Source organism: Triplophysa rosa, linkage group LG11 (genome assembly GCF_024868665.1).
Source record: "Triplophysa rosa linkage group LG11, Trosa_1v2, whole genome shotgun sequence".
Taxonomy (NCBI): Eukaryota; Metazoa; Chordata; class Actinopteri; order Cypriniformes; family Nemacheilidae; genus Triplophysa; species Triplophysa rosa.
This window is the reverse complement of record NC_079900.1, coordinates 25,715,302-25,743,194: the sequence shown is the minus strand read 5'-3', so window position 1 is coordinate 25,743,194 and position 27,893 is coordinate 25,715,302. Positions and strand designations below refer to the sequence as shown.

Below are 27,893 nucleotides of genomic sequence, written 5' to 3'. Positions count from 1 at the left end.
TGAGTAAATCCTTGTATTATTTCTTTTCTTTTACACACATATAGTACTTGTTCACATTGTTTTCACAGTGTTTGCCCCTTCAATGACAGAGCAGATCAGTGAGGCTCTTATTTTGAAAAGCATCATGCTGAATAAGACTTCAGCACGAGGCAGCATGCAGAAACAGTTTCTTTCCTGCTCCTGTTTGGTGTGTGATACTCATCTCTGGCTCTGGCTCACTGTGGCTAGTTTCAGCTGCCTTAGATTATCACCCTGAAGTCAAATATGCCCTTTTCGCCCAGTGTGTCCCCTGATTACTACATGCTCACACACTGTCACTCACAGAAAACTTTCACAAGGTCAGCTCTGTGGATGTTTTTTATAACCCCTCACTAGATTAGCCTCACATTAGCCTCTAAACCACATTAATGAGACACTTTTGAAAGGCTTACATGCTTGTTAAACCGAAACTTCAGGGTTCAGGGAACGTAATTTATCTGTCTATTACTTCAGACTACACTGGATCATTTCAAATCCATTCAAAGGGAGAACAAACAACATGCTAATTCTTTTGTTAAGTTTTATTTGAAGTTATCTTTACTTTGTGTTGTGAACATGCGGAAAATGTAATTATTACAAACTAAAATCAACATAATAACGTATTAACACAACCCCTTTCTTTTCGCTTTAAACTCTATAAGCAATAAAATGTTTACTCTTTCATACAGTATTTATAATATATTAATATGGTCTTGACATGCACATTTTCGGTTGGTTCAAATGAATTCAGAGTACAAATTTGGTCTGGTGTATTCAGAGTTTACACATTCGCCTTAGCATCAATAAATAACAAAGCTTCTCTGCCTCTTTTAAATAAGCAGAACCAAATCTGCTATCAACTGCATTAAAATATACAGTATATAACACAATTACATTTGTGGACAAATGTAAACACATTTGATACTATTCCACAGAATTCTGCAGATTTTTCCCAAATTTTAGTGCAGAATTTACATGAAAAGTCTGCAGATTCCGTATTACCTTGTTATGAGGAAAACAACTTGAAAAAAACTTTATGTGAGCAAAACGTATGAGAGGGAAGATGTACATACAACAGGATAACTAAAAGTACGTCATTTAAAAATGTAAGTTCATGTTATGTGGCTCTTAAAAAATAATCTGGTGCCTGTGTTTTTCCTCTATCGGAGCCAATGGCTCCTTAATTGATTTTTTGTGTGGAGCCCTGGCATGGGTGAGATGAGGCTAATATATTCACTGCGAGTCAGCAAACTTTATAGCTGAATTGTTGTTTGACCTAAAGACAACATTGTAGTCATTTTACATTGTGTGGATTTTTTTATTATTGTTTTGCCCTTATTTATTACGAGAATGTGAGTTTGTCCCTATTGAACTTTACTTAAAAATTCACCTTTTGTGTACCGTGTAAGAAAATAGTATAAGACTTTCTGTCATGGTTCTGCCCCATCTTGTCTTGCTTTTCTTGAGCTAGTGGCAGAACCATGACAGAACCTCTTGTTTCATGTGGAGAGGGGAATTTTGGCACTGATTGCCTTCCATACTCTCCAGGTCTCGTCATTGTTCCTGCCCTCTTGTTTCCTCGTTAGTGATAATTATTATTTCATGCCCCGCACATGTCGCCTCTTGATTTGATCCCTTATTTAATGCCCCTTTGTCCTCTGTCTTGTGCTGGATCATTGTACTGTTGTGTCGTATTTATGGCATTGTGGTGAGTTCCTGTTCTGTAGTCAGTTTAGTTTATTGTGGTTATGTCAAGTTTTGTTATTATTTCTAGTCTAGTTAGTCCCTGTTCTCGTTGCTATGTTTTGTTATGTTCCCCATCGTGGGTTATTGTTTTGTCCTTGTTTTATTATTATTAAAGTCCTGTTTAACCCCTTACCTCCCGTTCCCGTCTGCACTTGGGTCCTTTGTCCGTGTCTCACCCCGAGAACCATGACACTTTCCTGTCTTAGTATAAATATAGTATAAAAAGCCTTTCTGTAGCTCAGTGGTAAGAGTATGGCACTAGCAATGCCAAGGTCATGAGTTCGATCCTAGGGATTGCACATACTCTGTGTATAGTATAATGCAATGTAAGTCACTAAAAGCGTCTGCCAAATGCATAAATGTAAATGTAAGAATGTGCAAATAATCAGAGATTTTGATTGAACTCTTCTTTTAAACAAGTGTGTTTGTGTTTGTATTTGTATTTTTTATCTATTTTTCTTGGAGGGATTGGTGTTTCTCTCTCTCCTATGTGTATTTATGAGTGTGTGTGAGTCAGAGGGTCAGGGCCGCTGATCTCATAAGCTTGTCTCCTCCTGGCGTGAGCATGTTCTCAGACCGTAGGCTCTGTCACGACCCTTACACTGCATCCATCCAGCCCTGCAATCATCTGCTTTCATCTGAACATTGCTCATTTTCACATTTACCTCCTCCACTGGCCTCGTGCCTCTTTTTTCACTGTTGATCAAACCCTCAAGACACACAAGCAAAATATCTCCGCAGCATTTAAACCACTGGTGTCACCAAACAGAACCAAAAGTCTTCATGATGTTTTTTGGTCTCTAGATATGGCTTGTTTTCCTAATATTCCATGTAAGGTTAGTTTAATACTGGTAGAAATCCATGGCAATTGTAAGTAGTTGTGTTGGAGCAAGATTGAGACCCTTCACGAGCAGTGAGTCTGTGGGTTAGTGGTTTGTTGCACAACATTGCACAAACAGAAAGTGCAAGAAAACTCTACATGTCATAGTGTTCATGATATAAAGGGTTTAAACCAAGCTTTCTTGCAGGTCAGACGGGTCAGATTTGCTAGTTTTAGTGCCATCTTGCCAGCCAGATAAAGACCATCTTCACAGTTCAGATTGTCTAAATTTTGACGTTTTTCAGCGGGGTAGCTATTTACTTTGATTGACACATTATGTTAGTCCTTTGTTTCTCTTTAGATTGCATTTTACTGATGTTTTTGCTAAATTGTATTCTTAGCTCAGTATTAGTTTAGACCTTTTTTTTTGTTTTACCAAGAATGCAAATTAATGGCATGATAATATCAATACAGTTTCATGACATTAAATATTGCTATATTTTAAAGTCCTTCATATAAAATATTATTTTCCTGCAAAAATAATGTTAAATGATAATTATGAAATGTTGAAATAAAAATGGAATTTAAAATTTTGTTTTTTGTGTGTGTGAGGACACATAGTGCAAATACAGCATTAGAAGGTTAAATATTGCAATATTTTAACAAAAACAATTGATTTTTTTCCTATGCTGTTTGAGCATAAAGAACATCATGTCATTTTTTTAAAAGGGCTTATAATAGCTGCCAAGATGTGAGACTGATATTTGTGGCCGGGGTTTTCAATTAAAGTTCGAAGAGGTCCGGTCTTTATATTTTATTCCAAACGGAGGTCCAGACAATTTGTTTTTTGAAAATAAATAAATATTTAATCAATTTAGCCCAGTTGGATATATATAAAAGATATGATCTTTTATCAGACCAGTATGTATCAGTATGTAATGTAGGCTCTGTGGCTTTAGGGGAATGCCCTCTTAATAGAAGTCTTATAATTCATATTTGTAAATAAAAAAAACTACTGACAACATACAAACAGCAAATGTAATGTAACAATTAAAATGTTCTCATCATAAACAGAAAGCACATTTACGTACTAAATTAGCCTTTCCATGTCATTCATACCAGAACTACTTCTATCTTTAAATAATTTCCCAATTTAGAATGTTGTTCATTACAAAATGTGACCCTGCTTGTGAAAACCCAGCAAAAGTATTTTTACTGTTTTCTACATAAAATATGTAGTCTGTGAAAATATAACAACAATATCTTCAATAGTGACTGAATAATGCCATTTTAAAGATTGAAATCTTACTGAAATTAATGCTTGAAATTAATCTTTGATGCTTGTTATCTAATAATTAATTTGATTATGAGCCTGGGTTTTCACAGGGTCACAAATGTTTACATGCTGATCAATAATACTAATGCTAAATGTAAATAAAAACGTTATGGTTGATAAAATATCACAAATCTGGTCGAAGGTTGGAGACATATAGTAAACAGACTGACAGAAACAAATACTTTAATATTACTGGATTTTGTTTACTGTTGTGTGTCTATTTACCTGCTCTGCATGTCTTCACTACTGTTGTTAAAATAAGCACGTGTCTGCTGCTATTCATGCGGCGTGTCTTTGGCGGGAGAGAAGCAGCGCACATGGAGTAGAAAGGGTTAAAATGAAGCACGTTTAGCGCTAGATAAAGATATTAGAGGATATAGTGGCAAAAGATCAATTACATAAATGACTGGACTATATCATATATGCGGCTTTGATGTTCACATGTGGACCAAATAGAAAAGAAATGATCTGCTGTCTCCATTGATTCTCGATGTTTTCCTCCTTCAGAGTCTCTGAACATACTGTTATGTTCATTACTGCACTCCAGTGTGGCTTTAGATGGATCACCTTTCAAGTCATTAGTGAGATCTGTTTATATTGAGCCCTTTAAAACACACTTTCACTTACTCCTGGTAACATAGTGTTCTTTTACAGGCTCCTTAAAATAATAAGAACATGTGATAAATGATCTCTCTCCTTACTGTCTCAACCTTCCTGCTGTTGCGTTGGCTAGTATTTGTCTTTGTGTCACACAGTAAAGCTGCTAAAGCTATTATTCTTGTGTTGTGTGACTGATATTAATAGCAATACAGACAGCAGCAGGTCTGTACATTTCAACTTCAAAACCTAAAGCACAATTGTGTTCTGTTGTGTTCACATGGAAACTCATGAAGATGGATATTTTGACATTTCATTTTTGGGGTATTTATTTACACTGACCAAAATTATAAACGCAACACCTTTCTTTTTGCCCCCATTTTTCATGAGCTGAACTCAAAGATCTAAGACTTTTTCTATGTACACAAAAGGCCTATTTCTCTCAAGTATTGTTCATAAATCTGTCTAAATCTGTGTTAGTGAGCACTTCTCCTTTGCCGAGATAATCCATCCACCTCACAGGTGTGGCATATCAAGATGCTGATTAGACAGCATGATTATTGCACAGGTGTGCCTTAGGCTGGCCACAATAAAAGGCCACTCTAAAATGTGCAGTTTTATCACACAGCACAATGCCAAAGATGTAGCAAGTTTTGAGCGTGCAATTGGCATGCTGACTGCAGGAATGTCCACCAGAGCTGTTGCCCGTGAAGTGAATGTTCATTTCTCTACCATAAACCATCTCCAAAGGCGTTTCAGAGAATTTGGCAGTACATCCAACCGGCCTCACAACCGTAGATTAAGTGTAACCACATCAGCCCAGGATCTCCACATCCAGCATCTTCACCTCCAAGATCGTCTGAGACCAGCCACCCGGACAGCTGCTGCAACAATCGGTTTTGAATGCACAGAGATACCGTGACGAGATCCTGAGGTCCATTGTTGTGCCATTCATCCACAACCATCACCTCATGTTGCAGCATGATAATGCACGGCCCCATGTTGCAAGGATCTGTACACAATTCCTGGAAGCTGAAAACATCCCAGTTCTTACATGGCCAGCATACTCACCGGACATGTCACCCATTGAGCATGTTTGGGATGCTCTGGATCAGCGTATACGACAGCGTGTTCCAGTTCCTGCCAATATCCAGCAACTTTGCACAGCCATTGAAGAGGAGTGGACCAACATTCCACAGGCCACAATCAACAACATGATCAACTCTATGCGAAGGAGACGTGTTGCACTGCGTGAGGCAATTGGTGGTCACACCAGATACTGACTGGTTTTCGGACCAGTGTGCCTTAAGGGCGATTTTTACTTCTGCGTAGGACCTACGCCGTAACCTACAGCATAGCCTACGTACGTAGACGATGCCGTCGTGAACATTTATGGTTGCAATTACACCGCTGAAACGCTAGTTGGCTCTATGTGTTTTCATGGGTTTGCTCTTCTTCTCCGATGTTTTGTGTGTGTGTGTATGCTAGTGTTTGCAAATGACAATGGAAGCTGATCGCATCTTAATGGAGTTGGAGCTGATTGAAGTAGAAAAACAGTTACTTTTAATTAAATTACTTAAACAAAAAGCTAGAAACCAGAGAAGGCGTCAAAGGAGATGGTATGTACGACCTGTGAACCAGACGAGACAGACGGAGGGCAAATTTTCTGTGCTTGTCCAGCCCCTGAGAGACATCGACGAAGAAATGCATTTCAGATATTTTCGCATGTCTGCAGGTAGATTTGACGATTTGGTTCGTCGCGTAAAGCCGTTTATTACACACCAGTGTACGCACAGTATGCCGATAGATATTACGCAGAGACTGGCAATCACCCTTCGAGTTTTAGCTTCAGGTGGAAGCCAACAGGCTGTAGCGGCTAGCTACAAACTAGCCTCTAGCACAGTGTCTGTCATAGTGTCTGAGATCTGTAAAGATTTGTGGAAAGCACTGCAGCAAGAATTTATTGTATGCCCTTCAGTCGCTCAATGGGAAAATATTGCTGCTGATTTTTGGCGACTGTGGAACTTTCCGAACTGTGTTGGCAGCGTAGACGGAAAGCATGTCAAAATAAAAGCGCCACCACATGCCGGGAGCGACTTTTTTAACTACAAAGGCGCTCACTCCATTGTTCTGGTGGCCACATGCGATACCAGATATCACCATGGTGGATGTAGGGGGATACGGACGAGAAAGTGATGGTGGGATCTTCAAGGAGAGTCGATTTGGTTCTATGCTGCTGGAACACGAAATGAACCTACCCCCACCAGCCAATCTTCCTGGGACAGGTGTAATAATTCCACATGTGATAGTTGGTGATGCTGCATTCCCCCTACACAACAACCTAATGCGTCCCTTTCCAGGTATGTTATAGGCCCTATAAATGAAGTGTAATGGTTCTTTGTGTAAATGTGTATATATCAAATATACTCACTTTTATAATAATAGTAATGCCTATACATGTTCACAGCTTTTTTTTACACAAAGTTCAATTCAATTCAATTCAATTTTATTTATATAGCGCTTTTCACAATGTGCATTGTTCCAAAGCAGCTTTACAGGAGCAAATAAGAAAAACACAGAAAGGTAAAACACAGCACAGTTCATGGTGTTTATAGACCAAGCAAGATCATTATAATAAATAATATCTAATAAATAAATGAATAAATAAATAAATGCAGTCTCCCGGTGAGCAAGCCAACACTGCACTGCTCTGCTGTGGCGAGGAACCCAAACTCCAATGATGAATAATGGAGAAAAAAAAAGAAAAAAGTAATTACCTATTTATCAATGCTTTTTGTTTTGCTACATAGGGACGAACTTGCCCAGGGAAAAGAAGATCTACATTTACCGTCACTCCAGAGCCAGACGGGTGATTGAGAATGCTTTTGGCATTTTGGTGGCTAGGTGGCAGATCCTAGGAAGACACCTAGAGTGTCGGCCAGACAAAGCTGTCGACATCGTCAAAGCATGTTGTGTTTTACACAAATTCCTGGCATGCACCGATGAGGTCAACACAGCTGTGAATAGATACATCCTTGCAAATTTCACAGACTCGGACACTACAGGGTCACCTCAGCTAGGAGAGTGGCGCAGGGTGGTGGCAGGGGACACTAATGTATTTGAACCTCTAGATCCACGTAACCTTTCAAGGGCACGCTCCAGTAGAGCTGCAATTGGTGTGCGCAATGATCTAATGGCCTTCTTTCAATCACCCAATGGAATTGTGTCATGGCAGAACCAGATTGTGTGCCGTGGTCAACTTGGTCAATAATTTGTGTTGATGTAAATGTAAAGAAGCTGTAATTGACATGTAAACATATTAATAAATACCTGTTATGAAGTCATACTATTGTTCTTTATTTCCATCAACTACACAATATAACAAGTGCAAACTAGGGGTGTACTCATTTACGCCGAGCACTGTATATACGTAGATGTCAAAACTGGGTATTGAAATGATATTTTGTCATGGACAACCTATTAATTGTTTATTTAAAAATGAAACGAAATGAAACCAAGATCTGGAAGTGTCATAATTTTGTTCTTTATTTGCAAAAGAGTCAATGAACAGAATATGTAAAAGTGCAAACTATGTATAGAGGAGTATACAATGCAATATTAACACAAATATAAAACTTACAAAAAATTAGTAACAATAAAAGGTAAGACAAAAAATAAAACTATGAAGCCAATAAAGTGCAAAAGATCGTGCACAGTGTTTATAAAGTGCAAAGTTCTTAATGTCTTTTGTTGACACTCAAAAAGGAGCTTGTACACGTCAAACATGGCCTGTGACCTGTGCTCCTCTGGTACCCTTCGCAGCATGTCAGCAACAGTGTTGCCAAACCGGGAACTTTCATCGCTGTTTTGGCTCAGTCTTTGTTGGAGCTCGGCTCGCCGTTCTTCCAACTGTGACTCTAGCCTGGCAACTTGCACTTGCATCCAATCATCTTTTTCTTTCCTGTTCCGTTTTTGTCCATTCCTTGGGCTGGGGAACAAAGAAGATGGCTGGGGGGACAGAGGAGATGGCTGGAGAGGCGAAGCACGTGGCTGGAGAGGCGAAGGAGATTCTTGGAGAGGCAAAGGAGATGGCCTGGGGGACAGAGGAGATGGCTCGAGAGGCAAAGGAGATGGCTCAAGACGTGAAGGAGATGGCTCGGGAGGTGAAGGAGATGGCTCGGGATGGAGGGCAACTTCTCCGGAAGTAACCATTGATGAGGATGATGAGGAAGAGGAGTTTGTGCTGCTGGCATCACTACAACCCTATGATTTTGAAAAGAGTAGCAAAATAAAATAAGTTAGTGCATTACACATACAGCTAATATATTCTGCATTTTTTAGACAGAACTATAAACACATTATATTACATTGCAATCACTACGTTGTTACGTTTGTTCAGTTCGCATCAGTATGCCATGTACGGCGTGATAGCATTGATAGCTAGCCTAAACACAACACAACACAAACGAAATGCTATATTTACCTCATCAAAGTTTGACTCGGTGACCCGGTGTTTTATATGCGGTGCGAGACAAGAAAGGAATATATAAAACGCAGGGTCTTTCTTCCCGCCTGGGTCCCCGCTCCTAGGGGCGAGTTTCTTTCAGTTTCTGCGAGTTTCTGTGTGTGTGTGTGCGTGCGCATCTGTGTGTGTGTGTGTTGGTGCGTGTTGTGTGTGTGGAGTGTTTTGTGTGTGTCTGTGTGTGTTGGTGCGTGTTGTGTGTGTGGAGTGTTTTGTGTGTGGGTGTGTCTGTCTTCTGTGTTTTCAACCTTTTCTTGTTTTTGCAGGTACAACTTTGATTGTTTTGCTTGTAGTCAATGTCTATGTCTCATGTACAGCTGCTTTGTAACAATGAAAATTGTAAAAGCGCTATATAAATAAAGTTGAGTTGAGTTGAGTTGAGTTGAGTTGAGTTGAGTTGAGTTGAGTTGAGTTTCAGAGGCGAACGTACTTGTCCCGGGTGTTCTTCCATCTTTTCACGCATTCCGCAACTTCCAAACCGACGTTAGAGGAAATCTCTCTCCAAGAATTCGCCGCCATCTGACAGTCTTTATAGTCAGACTTTATTGTCATACAGATGCGTGTATTCCCAAACCTCTTCAATCAGACGCTCAGTAACTTGGTCGATGTCGATGCTTGCCATGTTGTTCTTTTGTGGACTCTGAACTTGCCGGAAGAAGACACCAGAGAAGAAGATGCCGGAAATGCGTAGAAGGAAGTACAATGCTGCCAAGCCGACCAATCACAGCGCTTGCGGTCCGCGTAGGGTCTGCGTTGAGTTGACGCGTTGTTACATTTTTGGAGAGGTGCGCGTCAGGCTACGGCGTAGGGTACGCACAGGGTACGCGGCTCTGCGTAGGCTACGCCATAGGTTACGGCGTAGGTCCTACGCAGAAGTAAAAATCGCCCTTCAGGCCAGCCTAAGGCACACCTGTGGAATAATCATGCTGTCTAATAAGCATCTTGATATGCCACACCTGTGAGGTGTATGGATTATCTCGGCAAAGGAGAAGTGCTCACTAACACAGATTTAGACAGATTTGTGAACAATATTTGAGAGAAATAGGCCTTTTGTGTACATCTCCAACAATAGCATGATTCAGACTATAGCACAGAACTGAGAGTTGTCTTTGTCCAACATTGTGTTCCTGTCACTGTGTGATGATAGTGTGTCTAGTGTTTCTCAGCTCCCGAGCACTGTTTTCTTTGTGGAGTGACTGGCATCACTGGCTCTGCCAGGATCAGAAGGGTCCAATATTTCTCCCTGCATTGGTAACATCAGTGCCATTCTCTGTCTTCAGCTGCTCCAACATGGCCACAGACTCAGTTTCTTGGTTTGACTTCATAATTCATGGGACAGGCTTATTTAATCTGATCATGCTTTCGGCAAACAGAACATCTCCTTTTGCTGATAAAGGTGTTGTGATCTTTCATCTGGATTGTTAGTCTACAACATTCAGTACCTGGTATTCATTCAGTGTTATTCAGTTGGCCTTCTTAAGACTGAAGTATAGTTCCCTTTTTACACATACGCGAGGGACAGCGTTCAGTGCGCGTGACGCAAATTTCAAGATCAGAATAGTATGTGCCGGTCGCGCATGCACATTCCATTTCTTGCAGAAATTAGTTTAACCAACAGGAGGCAACCGTGTCCTGGGAGCATTGATGCAAGGTAGTAGAAGAAAACCTGACCCCTGTAGGCCTGGAGAGGTATTGCAATATGTTGTATGTTAGAATGTTGATGTTTGTTGGCGTTTGTTGGCTTTTGTTGGAGTTTGTTGGTTGGATCAGCAGCTTTCATTGGCTAAGGTGGTGTTTGCATTAGCCCGTTTTAAAATGAAAACGCCGTTTTAAAACAAAAACAATCCCCATTTATTCTGCCGTTTCCACGTGCGTTTTAGAAAAAAATCTGCATTTACACTACACTACTGAAAACGCATGTCACATGACCATTCACGCTGGGCATGCGCAAACAAATGTAAACAGTTTTATGGGCATACATAAATTGGTTGTTGATGACAGTTGGTTATAGTCACAATGTGGGCAACCACGTCTGGGTATTCTAAAGTCTCCGTTTTCGTCCGTTTACACAGAAACACAACCCTGGAGTTTTCAAACTAAAACGGCGTTTACAAAAGTCTCAGTTTTAGGGGGTTGAAAACTCCAGAGTAGGGTTGCACGGTGTGACGGTGCTACAGTAGCATCGCGATGCTAAAGCTTCAAAATACCCGCGATGCCTCTCTATTTTTGAAATGGTAGTATCGTAGTACTGTAGTTAATGTTGCATATGCGCATTAATATTTATTTGAACACTTACATCTGCCTTTTTGCGGTGTTTATCTCCTAAATGAATGTGTGTTTTGAATGTCTCGGACGAGTTAATGATTCAGATTGGCGATTTGAACGAGTTGGTTAAATGATTCACTAACTCAGTGGAAAATTGACGCCACCTACTGGCCGTTTTAGTTCTGCATTTAAAGTAAGCCTAATATTTCCCTTTATAAAGACTGCTGTATCAATTAAATTTGTCCAACATTTGAATTAGTTCCTATGTGAAAAATGATCTAGTGTACTTTAGTATTTACTACAGTAAACTACTAAAACTCATAGATACTAGTGTTTTTGAGTCTTATCATAGTAAATATTTAAGTATACTACAGTATTTACAAATGACTAAATGTAAATGTATTTGCTACAATTTATCGAATTACTACAGTTAATACAACAACATATTCTAGTGCAAAGTATAATACAGTTTACTATAGTAAATACAAAATGTTTAATCTAAATCTGTGTTTTTTGTATAGATTTTAATTATATGGCACAGCATCGTGATACTACTTGGAATCGAGATACTTCAGCTGGTATAGTATCATAAAACATGTTTATGGTACCGTGACAAACCTACTCCAGAGTAGTGTAAACGCCAGGCGTAACCATAGCAAGAGTTATGCGTTTTTAAAGGAAAACGCAGTAGTATAAACGCTGCAAAAGGCATTGGTTCCCAAACTTGGGGCCGGGACCCTAGAGGTGTGGAAAAATGTAGGGCGGGGCTTTATTTTGCCCTTCCCTTTTTGATTGATTTGTTGTAAATTGGGCCTGGAGGGGAGGGCTAAAAATGCCTGGCCATTGGACAGTCAGTTTGCTCTTACCTCTTATTTGTTGCTTACGTCATGTGGTGAAGAGTTGTTGTTGAGAGGGGGAGAGGAGCTTAATATTTTTGATTAAAGATTACAAGTGCGAATTAATAAAAAAATAAATAACCGTGTGCACGGCTAAATCATTTATAATAATCACTGCAACACTGTGTAAAACACGTTGATTTTCCTATTTGATTTCATGGTGACTTAAATAAAACTGAGTCAAACGGGGAATGTAAGACATTAGAGTGAAACTATGTAGAGAAAGTAAACTGTAGTTACTGTACATAGTGTGTGATCTACAGATATACTGTATGTAACTGTATGGTTCCAGATGCTTTGTGGTATGTCAGTACTTGAAGTCTTTTTCTTCTTGGCAGTATGTAACATTAGTGTAAAGGTCAGACTAATGCATTATCCAAGCTGCTTAAATGAACAATGACCCGAATCTGCTGCTGTTGAACATATGTAATGAACATATCAGACAAATGTCAGTGTTCTTAAACTCACCAGCCCCTCTGACCCAGTGACGGCAGTACAGAAAGATGTAACCTCTCTAGTTTTGCAGTCACAAAAGAGGCGAATGAATGTAAACAGGCAAACACACATATGTGCACATAAACACTGCAAGATTTGTCAAAGTCTTAAGCCAGCATCTGTGTCCTTCACTTTTTCTATGAGTTTGTTAAGAGGCGTTCTTAGTTCTGGTTCTTCTAATAGCAGTTAGAAACATCAAAGCTGCTGGTTATTTCATATTGACTTTAAAATCTGTTTTATAGACAAACTACACTAATACAGAATGAGTTATATCAAATACAGTGTGAATGAGTATCATTGTGTGCTGTTTGCAAATGGTTTTTCCACACATCATTTTTAAAACCATACCTGTTCTGTAAAATGAGTAACTTGGTCTTCTGTACACTGCAGTTTCTGTCAATAATTGGACGGATGTCATGAGCTCCACTGACTTCACTCCCATTGCTACTGTAGTTGCACCTGAACGTCTGCATAAATCAGCTGCATAAAGTTAAACTTTTCGTCGTATTGCTGTAAACACCCACATCCAGTCACTAAGCTCTCGCTGAAATGAATGAGACCACATAGCTCTGTCGCTGGCATGTGACTGCAGATTTATTGTCACGCTATACAATGACATAGAGACTTTAACTTTGTTGCAGCATCTGACTGTACTGTACTTTGCATAATGAGATTTGTTTCTTTTCTTCTTCGTTGAGTGTCAAAACAAGCATTTAGTGATCTACTGAACAGCGTTTCATTTACAAGCAACCGAAGCCTAAACGTACCTCAAACTCTGACACTGTTGTTTTGCCGGCTTACAATCGCTTCTACTTCCTTCAGGAAATTGAGTTACCATCTACCGTCCCTAACATTTTAGTACAATTAATGCAAACAGATGATAATTTCATTGAATTAGTACATGTGGACGGGATGTTCGGATAAGGCTGTTGTGTGTTTGCTTTGTATTGTGGGAATAGTCTATTTGGAGATGTTTTAGAGGGGGAGGTTTTAAAGGGGGAGGTGAAGCTCCGAGGACAATACCACAGCGACCCAGAAGAGGATATCTGCGTGTGTGCCCATTGTTTTTCAGCTCCTGCTGCGGTGTGCGTTTGTGTGTGTGTGTGTGTGTGTGTGTGTGTGTGTGTGTGTGTGTGTGTGTGTGTGTGTGTGTAAATACAGAGCTGCTTTCAGTTCACTCTGCCTTCTGTCTGGTATAGTTAGTGTTACGGCCCGACTCGTTCAGACCGCAACATAAAAATTGTCAACACTGCAAGGTGTTGTAGTTAACAACATTTATTGCAAACATCAAATGTCTAGGGGTTAAATGAAAACAACAACAACATCGACAAAGGCAGGAGAAAAACTATAACAAAACTTAGGGGGAAAATAAATAAAAAATAAATCCAAAATAGTTTAAGACTAAATCAGTATCTCAGCATTGTGTGTCTCTGAGTATCCATGAGAGCGAGTGCGAGCCAGAAGGTACGTGCAGATCTTTATTTCCTATGCCATGCCCAATCCAGGTGACAATGATTTACCCCGGGACACCTTCCTCCAATCCATGTATGGCCAGTACACAGACCGGTAGGAACGCAGAGGGTCGTCACATTAGACATCACATAGAGACAGCCATTAATCCTAAACTATAAAGTTTATAGTGACTTGGGTGGTCAAACTTCATAAGGTACCAATAAAAGTACCAAATGATGTGATGTATTTCAATCATATGACAGCTTTGTGTGATATCTCGATATCTGTTGCAGTCTTCACTGTCATTCATTCATTACATTTGATCTGTTGTCCCTCATTCCGTTATGAGAACCTGCGGTGCTCACTGTCAATGATGTCAAAGCTTCCCCAACACACCAGTTTTTAATCTGAGTTACAGATTTTTAATCTGAGCTAATGTGTAACTAAAGATATTGCTTTTTGTCTTTTTGGCATTAGGATATTAATTTATGCTGGTGTTTACAGTAGTTTATGGTTCCTGTCAGTTGGGTTAGGATAGCTTTACAGTACATATGCTACCAGTCAAAATACTTATGTATTCATATTTTTCCACATTTTAGAATTATGCTAAACAATACGTATAATAAAACCATGGTTAATTTTGTGTGCTGTCCTTAACTGAACACTTAATGTGTTTTTGGAGGGTAGAAACACACGATCCGCTTGTATGAAGCACAGCACATCATTCTGCCTGTGGGTAGTAAAAATCTTTACTCAGTTTTCATGAGGTCTGTGAGCTTTCCCAAGGTGACGTTCACATGCAGAACATTCTGACACATTTCCTTCTGTTCTCCCACGTCTGTTAATAAGTGTGAGCTCAGAGAGAATACACACATTCCCTCAAGGTCACAAAATAGATACAAAACATTACTAACAAAAAATTACAGAATGCACCATAGTACCATCATTTCTACTGTATTCTTCAGTCTAACTTGAAATACCATGGCATACATATCAAACTCCTGTGACATACAGTAAACTCTTGCCTTACACATGACATTTTTGCACATAACTCGTCCAGCACTATTTGTGCAGCAAACATACAGTGAATGAAGCTTTCAACCATGCGGCTTGTTGAGGAGACACTGTTGGCACTTTGTCTTACGCTAGCATTGTCTATAAAAATGTAAAATTGCAGTTGATTTTATAAGAGCGTGTGTTTAGCTCATTAGTGAGGTTGAAAGCAGGGTTGAGGAAACAGACGGCAACCACCCATGGGGCATGTTAAGAAGAACCTGCCCGCTCTGTGCCGGGGTGGAGCCTGAGCTCTCAGGGTTTCATGGGTGGAGGATAGCTAAATAAAACCTCCGGCGTCATCGCTGTGTTTAATATGTCAGTGGTTTTCACTCATTACCCTTCAGCTATCACAGCAGGCTCCTTCTCCTGCATAATCACCACGCGATTCACAGGGAATGTTTGTTTGTCTCGCTGGTCTCTGTTATTATCAAGCATTGATTTGTCAATTACTGCACCTGATAAGAGTCGCTTCATTTGTTAGTCGTGTTGATGGAAATGCTCTTGTCTTTTGGTGTGGCAGACCTCTTATTGAATACACAGGGATGCTCTTTAAGGCGACTGAGTGTTCAGTACTTTGATAGTGATGGCAGTTTGAATGTCATACTGATATTAAGTGTTAATATTGAGTATTTCCACACTACCTTGATAGCACACTACATACAGTAGTTTGCTCATCTGCAATACGTCTCGGAGACGTCTGCTGTCTCCGAAAGTGAAAGTGACCTATTCGTCAGGTATGGTGACCCATACCCAAAATGTGACCTCTGCATTTAACCCATCCAGAGAGTAGTGAACACACGCACAACAAGTCGTGAACGCACGTACACCCGGAGCAGTGGGCAGCTATCACTGCAGCGCCCGGGGAGCAAGTAAGGTAAGGTGCCTTGCTCAAGGGCACCTCAGTCGTTACCCACCGGCCCTGAGAATCCAACCGGCAACCTTCTGGTCACAAGTCCGACTCTCTAACCATCAGGCCATGACTGACCCGTAAAGAAGTAGGAGACATCTGTAAGATGTTTATGATTTAGAATAGATGTAAACCTGCTTTTTCTAAGATGTTTAGCAGATGTTTTTACACAGCTCATGTTTTCCAGGGCCCGTATTTATCAAGCTTCTGAGAATTACTCACAAGAACACTGCTAAGAATTGACTTAAGAGTAAAAAAATCTTGGCTCAAAGCTGCACTTAAAGGTTAGTTATAAAGCAGCTCAGTCGTAATTTAAGTGTAGGACTAAATCTTAAGTGTCAGGCTTAGAGATGATTTACGACACTTTGCTGTGCTGCAAACAGGATTTTGGATGACGGCATTGGTATGGACGATCACGTTGAATGGTGGAATTCCTAAAATGGGTTTATATTGAACACACATATGACAATAAAGACTTTTCAAGAGAATATAGACATTAGAAATGAAAGATAAACACGTTTCCACCCTTTCTTTATTACCCATTTTAAACCGGTGCTGAAATTTGTTTTTATTTGCTTTAGTCGAGTAGTTTTGTTTTAAATACAATGTTATTTTCGGTATAAATCTTTTCTTACATGTGAAATCACACATACCATTGAGAACAAAATACAGCATAACGAGAACGCGCAACAGTACTGATGATCCATAGAGCATAACTCGAATGCGCGCAGCATTAATGACATGTATGGACTGCGTGCCTTTTATCTTGCGCACAAAGAAGTTTGTTAAATGTATAAACTCGATTATGAAAAATGATGTGTAGATGTTGTTTCATTAATAAAGGCCTTTCACAAATTCATACAAATTCATAGAAAATATTTATACCGAAAATAACATTTTATTTAAAGCGAAAGTACTCGACTAAAGCAAATAAAACAAATTTCAGCACTGGTTTAAAATGGGTAATTAATAAATGGTGGAAATGTGCTTAATATCTTTTCATTTCCAGTGTCTATTGCATATTGCAATGCGCTCGAGAAGAGCACCAGGACGAGAAGAGGCGCCATTTATGGGCGTATAGCCACCTAGTGGCCGAGGCCCCAGCCTGAGTGACGTCCCAACCACCGCAGGGGGTGGGCCACTCAGGATCTCCTCGTCCTGTCCAGACATGGAAGTTCCAGGGGTCTGCCTGGGATGCCGTTACGTGCCCATCCCCTGGGAAAGCAGGTCTTTCGCCAGGGGGATCGGCCAGGGGGGAGTTGTTGTCAAGAGCCTTAGCTCTGAGAACCAAGTCCGGTTGGGCCAACCGGTTGGGCCAACCGGAGTAGTACCACTTGATGCTCCTCTTCCCTGGCCTTGCACAAGACCTGTGCAATGAGGCTCACTGGGGGGAAGGCGTACTTCCGCTTACCCCGCAGGTATCCGTGCCGAGGGGTCCTTCAGTCAGAGAGTACCAAAGCGGGCAATGGGAGGAGTCCGGGGAGGCAACAGGTCCCCCTGTGCCTGGCCGAACTGCTCCCATATGAGCCGGACTGCGCGGGGATGGAGTCGCCACTCTCCGCGAGGCGTCGACTGACGAGAGAGCGCATCTGCTGTCTGGTTCAGGTCGCCTGGGATATGTGTGGCTTGCAGGGAGCTGATCACCTGCTGACTCCACAGGAGGAGGCGTCGGGCGAGTCGTGTAAGCTGCTGTGAGCGAATGCCACCCTGTCGATTGATATACGCCACAGCAGTTGTGCTGTCCGACCGGACCAGCAAGTGCTTGCCCTGCACAAGAGGCTGCAGTCTCTTCAGCGGACCTTCTTGGCGTTACTCATCTGTGCAAGGTTTGGCCAGAGGTGTCTCTCATGGACCACAAGCTCGACCCAGGGCCCGCGCAGTCACCTTGGTCGCCCGTAGAGCGAGGTCGGTGGCGGCGCGGAGTTCCTGCATAAGCGCTGGGTCGGTCTTACCCTCGTGGAGCTCTCTCAACGCCTTGGCCTGGCAGGAGCCATAGCGTGGAGAGAGGAGGCAGCTTGGCCCGCAGCAATGTAAGCTCTCGACACCAGAGATGCCGAGACACCACATGCTTTGGATGGGAGTGTAGGTCGAGCCCCCCCAGGTGGCCGCCACCTACGGGCACGAGTGCACCGCGGTGGCATATTCCAACTGGGGGACATGGACGTATCCTCTAGCTGCCTCACCCACGAGGGAAGAGAGGGTGACAGAACGTGTTTGACGTGAACATGCCGGAAAGGGGCATTCCAGGTCTTACTAAGTTCCTCATGCACATCCGGTAAACACAGCCCTGGGGGCGGGCACTGCAACCCAATGTTCACGGCGGCCCGGGAAAGCATGGCTGACATTTCGACGTCCACTTCTTCCTGGGCTCGACCCCCCGAGGGAGGGAGCCAGAGGAATCATCGGAGTCGGATGGCAGTACGTCACCCCCCAATGCTGCAAGAGACATCTCATCATCACGCATCAAGTCTGAATATGTGGTTGAGGACCAAGACGATGGGACCGTCTCCTGGGGAACAGTCAGACGAGCGAGACAAGGTGCGAACGGTCCATGAGCCAGTGGCTGGCGGATTAACGCTCACAGTAATCCTCATATCACCCTCGCTGCTTGCCGTAGCGGGCGGCAGGGCCGTAGTCCTGCCGTCACGGAACGGGGAGCAGACGAGATGGTGGCTGAGTCCCGTGGGAACACAGCCACCTGTGACGCAACGTCTGAATCGTCAACCGCCCGCAGTGCGGGCAGGATGTATCCACAACGTCTGCCCCAGCATATTGGAAGCAGACATCGTGTCTGTCCCCCTCCTCGATGAGTGTGTTGCACCGAGAAACACATAGAGAAAAAACTCGAACACTTCTGGAACTGCCCAGGGGAAAGTCGCTGCAGGAAGGGACCGTCCGCTGCACCACATCATAAGATTCCAGCAGTAATTTCGGCGTAGAGATTGAAGTCTCGAAGTCGATCAGTGTGAAGGCTCCGAAGAACAAAAGGTGAATGAATGCAGCACGCCATCTCCCTTTTATACCCGGATATCCGGGGGCGGAGTCCGGCATGCAAATGTCATTCGCCAATTTCATTGGCCTTTTCTAAACTAGTCAGAAGTTGATAGGTTCTCAAGAGCGAACCCCATCTGTTGGCTCGACACAACGTCGAGAGACTGACAGAAAAGGAACCAAGATAAGTAATGTTTAAAGTAATATGGAAATTGTCATGCATTGCAACATTGCATTTCTTCTCACTTTCCGTGTTTCGTTCAGTTTCTCTGCTGCTAAAGAAACTGTTAAGTCTCTTAAAAGTCCTCCTCACTACTCCTAAAATTTTTGACCTTAAGAGCTCTTTTAAGGGTTAAGACGCTTTATGAATTCATTTTTTCTTTACTAGGATATTTTCTATAATTTTAAGGGGAAACGCCCACATTTCTAAGAATTTTCTTTTGTCACTAGGAGCAATTCTTTGCGCAAAGATTTTGCCCTGGGCCCGTATTCACAAAACATTTTATCTTAACATTAAGAGCTCTCCTAAACAGCAGTAAAAGTTTTTAGTTAAGAGTTTCCACTTAAAACCTATTCCCAACGCTGCTGAGAGCAACTTTTACTAAGGAACAGAAATAAATGTTAAGCTAAGAAAAAGGGCGGGGTTGACCTCGTTGCTATGGATGATGTCAGCAGGTTTACTGACTATGACCACAGTGATTGTCTGATAGAGGATGGGTCTCTGTCAGTCATTTAATCATAGAAATATTATGTGGTCTCATGCTGACATATTTAAATTAAGATCTTAAAACAAAAATGTAGTCATATTCAAATAAAATTCAACAAGTGAAGAGTTCATTTACAAGAACAGATATCTCAAGTTTTTATTGTGCATTGCAATTAATATTAATCAAATCGTTTGGTTTTTTATTGTTTTTTTATTAAGTAACAATAACTTTAATTCAAAAATCATGATGTTTATTGTGTTTTGTTGTATTTGTTAGCTGTATTTTTTATTTTAAAAAAGGAGTTATCTTGTGCAAATAAACTATATGTTCATACAAAGTAAATGTTCAGCTCATTCAGTCTCATTAACAGTTAGCAGATATTAGTAGTCTTTATGGTTGAGCTCATTGTCATGAAATCTTTCTAAAATGTTTAAGTTTCAAGGCAGACTGCTGGTCTTACAGCATTTTTAGGATTGTTGTGAGTTGGTCTTAGTGACAAAGGAGTCCTCTTCACTTCTCCTAATGTCTCACAGTTTTAGGAGCTAGTTTTAGTGCTCTAGTGAAATACTCTTAGCACAAAAAATGAGGAGTCCTAAAATTAGGACAGACACGCCTAAATCTCCTAAATCAGCAAGTTAGGAGCTACTTTTAGCCGTAAGATGTTTTGTGAATATGGGCCCAGGGGCCGTATGTATAAAACTTCTCAAAAATGCTCTCAAGAGTTGTCTTAAACTTTGACTTAAGTGTCAAAAAAATCTTAGTAAGAAGTAGGACTTTTTTAAGAGTAGGAGCCTTTTATAAAGAAGCTAAAAGCAACTTTCAGTAAAGTTTAAGACTGATTCTTAAGTTCTGACTTAAGTGTTGTAAATTAAGGACTACAATTAATTAAACACAAAATGGCCGCACTTGACCTCTGAATCAGCCAATAGGGAGCCTGCAAGGGTGAAGTCACAGCAGTATGACACAATTAATTTAGGATTTAAATAAGATATTACAATAATTTTAATATTTCAATTTATTTGAGAAATACTTTTTTGCATTGTGTGCAAAAAGATTACAAGTACTTTTATTTGACACAATTTTGCACAGTTTTATGACTTTCCACACACTAATTAAATGGATATGTGGTACCATTTAAGTAATTAAGCTGATGAATCACATCATTATAAATTTCACTTACACCTGTATATAAAGCAAAGACCAAACTGTATATAAAGGAAAGACCAAACAGTGCAATCTTTTAAAAATGTATTCAAAAAGAAAACCAAACTGGTCCAAGGAAGAAAATATTGTTCTAGTGCAGTCCGTCCTTAAATGTAAGGAGGTGATAAGAGGAAAATTCAGTCCAACTTTAACAAGTAAGGACAAAAAAAATGCATGGCAACAGATTACAATGACTATAAATGCAGCATTTCCTCGGACAAGACGATCAGCAGAGGATTGTGAGAAAAGGTGGTACAATGTTTTGTCAACAGCACGCAAGGAAATTGCAGCATACAAAGAAAGCATGTGAGTCACTGGTACATTTGATTTTATATTCATATTTATATTAATACTTTTATATTAAATGATGGTGTCCATGTGGTCAGCAGCAGAGTTCTATGTAAAATAGGTGGAGGTCCTCCATGTAAACCTCTGTCTGAGATTGCCGAGATAGTAGAGGAGATACTTGGAACAGCCAATCCTTCCATTTGTGGCATAGCAGAAGCCCCAGACTCTACTCAGCACTACTGAAATTGAAGGAGTTACAAAGATGGTAAGAAGCAAACGATACATGTAATAATATGTTTGCCTTTTTTATAAATTTCTATTAGCTACTTTAATCTATGGACATGAAAAAGACACAACACTTCGGATTGAATAAACATGTTTATTCACTTTTTTGCATGTGAATGTAGTGTGGATGATGCTGGAGCTGGTCCATCTGACGCATCTTCTCCTGTATCATCTCAGGACATCTCCCTGTGTCCTCCAGATGAGCCTTCTGCCTCACAAGACACAGGGTTTGCACAGGGCGCAGCTGAGGACGACATTGAGTCTCTTAAAATAAAGAAGCTCAAACTAGAAATAAAGTTGCTGGAAATTCAAGATGAATATTACGCACTAAAATTGCAAAAATTAAAGAATACTTAATGATTGTACATATGATTTGTGTAAATAAAACTGTGTAATGACAAATCTATTGTTACTTATTTTCTACAAGTTTTCCTCACCCAAAATGTAAGTTAACAAAGCAGTCCCTTGATGCTCTCCCTGAAATGTTTTGTAATGCGTGGTCAGTGGTATTGTCATCGCCGTTATTCTCATCAGGATCACTGTCATCGTCATCATGATCATCATCATCTTTGTCAGCATCACCATCATCATCATCAAGCAGTGGGAGGTTATGAGCTTTGCAAATATTGTGCAAAATGCCACAAGCCATAATAATGCGACTAGCACACTCAAGGCAGTGTTGAATTTCTCCATGAAGGACATGGAATCTCCTTTACAACTGTCCAATTCCTCTCTCCACCACAGCTCTTGTTTCTTTGTGTGCTCTTGATGATGCAAAAACAATAAAACAACATAGCTCAGAGAAGTCAAGAATGCACTCATTGAACAAAATTGGTATCTTGTCTACAGTTCAGTCCAATACAATACCTGTTATAATTGAGCTGCTGTTCTCCTTGTGGTCTTCTGTAAGGGGTGAGAAGCCAACGTTTTAAAGGGTAACCCGAGTCACCCAGCAGATGACATCCAGGGCGAACATAATTTTGTTTGAATAACCCAGTGAGGCCACTCTGGGAAAGAACCCGAGCATCATGCGTTGACCCTGGCCATTTTGCTACAAGATCTAGAATATTGTAATTGGCATCAATTACAACTTGAACATTGATGCTGTGGAATCCTTTTCGATTGACATATGTCTCCTCATTCACAGTTGGAGCAATGATGTGAACCTGGGTGCCATCAATGGCTCCAACAACTCCAGGGAAGCCTGCAATCCTCATAAAATCTGCTTGCTTTTGCTGTATTGTTTGAAGGTCAGTTGGAAAGTTGATGAACTGCCTAACTATGTCTGGTGTGGTTAGGGCTGCAACAGTGATATTTAAGACCCTGCTAACTGTGGACTGTGATGGCCCCAAGTCATCACTGGTGCATTACTGCATTTTTCCAGTCGCCAAGAAACGCAGAGTCATTACTACTTTCATTTCTGCAGTTAAAGCATTGTTTCGTAGAGTGGGAGAAGTTATAGAATTTCTGACTAAGTCGGTAACAAAAACAATACCTTGACGATCAAGCCTGTAATGTTTTATCAACTCCCTGTCATCATATAATTCCAAAACATTCTTCCGTTGTTGGAAAGTGCGCAGCCTCCTTCTCTCTGCTGCCATCTTGTTACTCCTAACTAGTTTAGGAGACCTCTCTCTTAAATAATTTAGGAGCTGAGACCTAGTCTTAACACTTATGAACCTTTATGAATAACTCTTATTCTTAATTGTAAGAATAAGAGTAAAATTACGTCATTCTTAGAATTTTGACACACTTAAAAGTAAAATTTTACTCTGTGTGGCTTTATACATACGGGCCCTGGGCCCGTATTCTTAAAGCTTCTAAGAATCCTCTAAAAAAGCTCTTAATTTAGCTTAAAAACTTCTACGTAGGAGTCTTAGCTTAAAAACGATTCAGGACCAATCTGAGAGAAACTCTGAGCAAGGAAAAGTCAAAAACGTTTATCTTAGCGAGGAGGCGGGGCTGACCCAGTTGCTATGTATGATCTTTAGCAGACGTCTTACAGCCGTATGTGTGCTAGCTGGGTACAGCATGAACCATTCAATATTTCCTTAAAGGTGTCCTGAACTGGCCTTGTTTATTGTTTTATACTGTTGTATGAGGTCTACTTATGACGTTCGCGTGGTTTTTACATTCGAAAACTTCAAAATTAATAAGTAATATGCTATTTTCTAGACGGTTTTGAGGCCGTCTTGTCAAACGCTCTATTTAAATGGGAGTGCCGCATTGAAGACTTGGAAGTAAACGCCCACTGCTATGATTGGACGTAGTAAACTTAGTTGGAGCCTTCTGTGAATTTGGTTAGACACTTAACGTTAGGTTACACATTATCAGGACATATCATGCGATCTCTAACAAAGCAATATCAAGCGATCTCTAACAAAGCAATAGTGACGCATAGTATGTCACGGTCCCACCGTCTTGTTTATGAAATTCTAGTCGTGTGGCGGGATCGGGACAGAGCCCTTAGGTTTTATGTGAGAAAACCATGAGTTGTTTGTTTTATTGTATTAGTCTCAGTTTAGTTTTTTCCCCATTGTGGGTGTTTTAGTTTCTGTTTTTGTTCTTTGTTTAAAATAAACTGTTTTGTTAACCCCTTCATTGCCTGCCTGCAATTGGGTTCTCTTTCACGCCTGCCGTGACAGAATCCACGAGCCAGCATGAACCCAGCAGGCAGCACCTCGGCCTCTACCATGCGGGAGTTGGCCGATTGGTGGCAGTCAACGTCTACCCTGATCCAGAAGGGTGACGGCCCGATTCCACCCCAGTGCAATCAACCTCTGGCGGAGTATGCCCGGACATCTGCGTCTCGGAGGGGCTTGCTGCCAGAGGTTCTCTTCAATGCTTACTTCCTGGCGGGTCTCGTCGAACCTCCTCCTCGGGCCATTCGCGAGAGGATGATCCGAGGATCCTTCCAGGAGCTGCTGAGTGGCCTCCCCGTCAGCTCCTCTCCTGACGCTCCACGCTCCTGCCTAGTGTCCATCCCGGAAGGTTGCGTCATGGGGGTCGTGGCCCTGGGGAGTTCAACAGCAGCCTCTCCACCGTCCACCAGCCTCGTTGGCAAGCGGGGGGATCCACCTCTGAGGAGTCCCAGCCGGAGCCAGCCGTTCCTTATACCTCCTTCCATCACCCGACCACCAGCCGGGTGGCTCGGCGGAAGAAGAAGAGGCAACGGCGGGCAGCGTGGATTCCAACCCGGCCGGTGCAGCCGGCGTCCAGTCCGATGCGACCGGCGTCCAGTCCGGTGCAGCCGGCGTCCGGTCCGGTGCAGCCGGTGTCCAGCCCGGTGCAGCCGATGTCCAGTCTGGTGTCCAGTCTTGTGTCCAGCTCGGTGTCCAGTCTTGTGTCCAGTCCTGTGTTCAGTCCGGTGCAGCCGGTATCCAGTCCGGTGCAGCCGGCGTCCAGTCCGGTGCAGCCAGCGTCCAGTCCGGTGCAGCCGACGACCAGTCCGGTGCCCAGTCTTGTGTCCAGCCCGATATCCAGTCTTGTGTCCAGTCCGGTGCAGCCGGTATCCAGCCCGGTGATCCAGCAGGCATCCAGTCCGGTGGTCCAGCCGGCGTCCAGTCCGGCCTTCCAGCCGGCGTCAAGGCCTGTCCAGCCGGCCTTCCAGCCGGCGTCAAGCCCTGTCCAGCCGGCCTTCCAGCCGGCATCAAGCCCTGTCCAGCCGGCCTTCCAGCCAGTACCCAGTCCGGCAGCCAAGCCGGCCCCTGGGAAACTCCCAGGGTCAAAGACTGTCCCCCCCAGGTCTTCTCCTAAGTCCCCCAGGACTCCGCACCCTCGAGCGCAGCCTTGCTTGTTTCCCCAAGACTTGTTTCCCCAATCCGTTTGGTTTACCCCCCATGAACTCTTGTTTTGCCCCACCCCCCCTCCCATGTCTGTTATTTTTATTAAGTCACCCCAATCCTTCAGTCTTGTTGTCTTGTCTGCCCCTTGTCTTGTTCACCATGTTTGTCTGGTTGTTGTCTTTGGTCCAGTCTGTCAGGTCTTGTTAGTCAACCCCTTGGTGAACACCTGGAGGTGTTCATTAAGGGGAGGGCTCTGTCCCACCGTCTGTTTATGAAATTCTAGTCGTGTGGCGGGATCGGGACAGAGCCCTTAGGTTTTAAGTGAGAAAACCATGAGTTGTTTGTTTTTACCTCTCATGTGTTTTCTCGTGTCTTGTCATTGGCCCCGCCCCTCTCGTCTCATGTATTGCCTTCCTCCCGTGTCTAATGTTTCCCACCTGCCCTGTGTAATTATCCCTTATTTGTCTTGCCTATATATACCCTCATGTTTCTTTGTCTTGTTGCTTGTGGATTGCGTTCGTTTTGTTCGATGTTTGCCTTGTGCCTTGTTCGTGCTGTTCCTACTCAGTCTCGTGTCTTGCTTCTGTTCCGGCTTCCCGGCTAGTGTTTGTATTTGTTATTATATTATTCTTATTAGTTTGACCTTGTTTTGTCTTGCCCCCTCGCGGGACGTTTTTTGTTTTATTGTATTAGTCTGTTTAGTTTTTTCCCCATTGTGGGTGTTTTAGTTTCTGTTTTTGTTCTTTGTTAAAAATAAAGTGTTTTGTTAACCCCTTCATTGCCTGCCTGCAATTGGGTTCTCTTTCACGCCTGCCGTGACATAGTACAAATATGTAGGGCTGCAACTAACGATTATTTTGATAATCGATTATTTGGTCGATTATTTTTTCGATTAGTCGATTAATCGGATAAAATGTAATTACATATTTTGCTCATAATAAGTAAATCAGATATGGGAAAAGTATACACAATTGAACTCATTAGTCTTCTCCCAAAATGTTGTGAATGTCTCCATAATTAATACACCTGGTGAGTTGATTCATGTGTGTCATATTAGAATCAACTGACAATAGTCTCTCCCAAACGTGGGAGCGAGGGGAGGGTCGGCCAAGGAAATCATTTTTTTGTGCCATGAAAAGTTAGATATTTGTCATTCAAATGTATTGAAGTACAGTAAAAAGTAAACAGAAAAAGTAATACTTAAGTACAGTTCTCAAGTAAATGTAGTTCGTTACCCACCTCTGAACTAAATAAACCACCAAATCAGGGTATTTAGCCTAATCTGTACTTTGCAAAGTGCAAACGCCACAAATTGGGTTTTACTAATATAATCTTTAATTGTGTCATTTAAAACACCTCTCCCCTTTAAACTTTAAAACTGCGCAGCTTGAAGAGATGCATGCAAAACACGTCTGACTTTAAAACTGCGCACCTCGCGCTGCATGGAGAGACGCATCCCACTGCGCAAAGATACGTCCAAACGACGTCTTATGTACGTCATTTCTGCACGTCCAATTTGGGTCCTCGAAAGGTGCGGACTGTGACGCCAGACGACGTCTTTTTTTCAACGTCTTCCGAACGTCCAGTATTGACGTCCACAGGACCTCTGTATAGGGGATAATTGTAGTACAAATGTGGTCGTTGTTGACGTCTTTTCTACATCAAATTTAAAATATTTTTATACATTTAGACGTTTTTATAAGGCTTCTACACCGAGAGACACGTCTGACTTTAAAACAGCACAACTTGTGCCGCACGGAGAGACGCATCCACGGAGAGACACGTGTGACTTTTAAACTGCGCATCTCACGCAGCACGGAGAGACACGTGTGACTTTTAAATTGCGCATCTCGCGCAGCACGGAGAGAAAAGTGTGACTTTTAAACTGCGCATCTTGCACTTCACGGAGAGACAAGTGTGACTTTTAAACTGCACATCTCGCGCAGCACAGAGAGACAAGTGTGACTTTTAAACTGCGCATCTCGCGCAGCACGGAGAGACAAGTGTGACTTTTATACTGCGCATCTCGCGGAGCACGGAGAGACACGTGTGACTTTTAAACTGCGCATCTCGCGCAGCACGGAGAGACACGCGTGGCTTTTAAACTGCGTATCTCGCGCAGCACGGTTTTAACTCCTTTAAGAACTGGAGCCAATGAAAAAGTTGTAAAGAAACATTTAAAATTTTTTAATTTAGCTGACACTTGCAAATTAAGGAGCATACAATATTTTGCCCAAAACCCAAAGATTAAGATGGCTAGTTGTATAGGGACAGACAACATTGTAGACATTGCTCATTTCCTTCATAAAAAGACACTGTTGTGTTAAGTTCAGTACTTAATTAACTTTATTTCCCTAAATATGCGTGTGTGCTGTGTATTTTTATGGTTACTAGAGTATTGTGTTGTTGACTAACATCAGATTGAATATAAACTGGATGTTTTTACAGATTAACTGTCAGTGGTCAGTGTTTTATTTTTCCTATTGGTTTGATAGTCAGTTTAATCTCAGCATATGTTATAACA

General features: G+C 41.8%; 2 protein-coding genes across 3 annotated transcripts in view; both read left to right on the top strand.

The window, feature by feature from the left end:
• Positions 1-27,893, top strand: part of prkcab (protein kinase C, alpha, b) — a 288,207-nt gene that overhangs the window by 156,636 nt on the left and 103,678 nt on the right. The window lies entirely within an intron of this gene.
• LOC130561032 (uncharacterized) lies at positions 14-8,512 on the top strand. Of its 2 annotated transcripts, none has more exons than XM_057345111.1 (3): positions 14-6,877; positions 7,065-7,100; positions 7,328-8,512. In XM_057345111.1, the coding sequence occupies exons 1-3, from the start codon at positions 6,601-6,603 to the stop codon at positions 7,786-7,788; spliced, it is 774 nt and encodes a 257-aa protein (XP_057201094.1). In that variant the 5' UTR covers positions 14-6,600; the 3' UTR covers positions 7,789-8,512. The 2 variants fall into 2 exon arrangements, with proteins under 2 accessions (XP_057201094.1, XP_057201095.1); XM_057345112.1 differs by having other exon boundaries at positions 15-6,877; positions 7,068-7,100.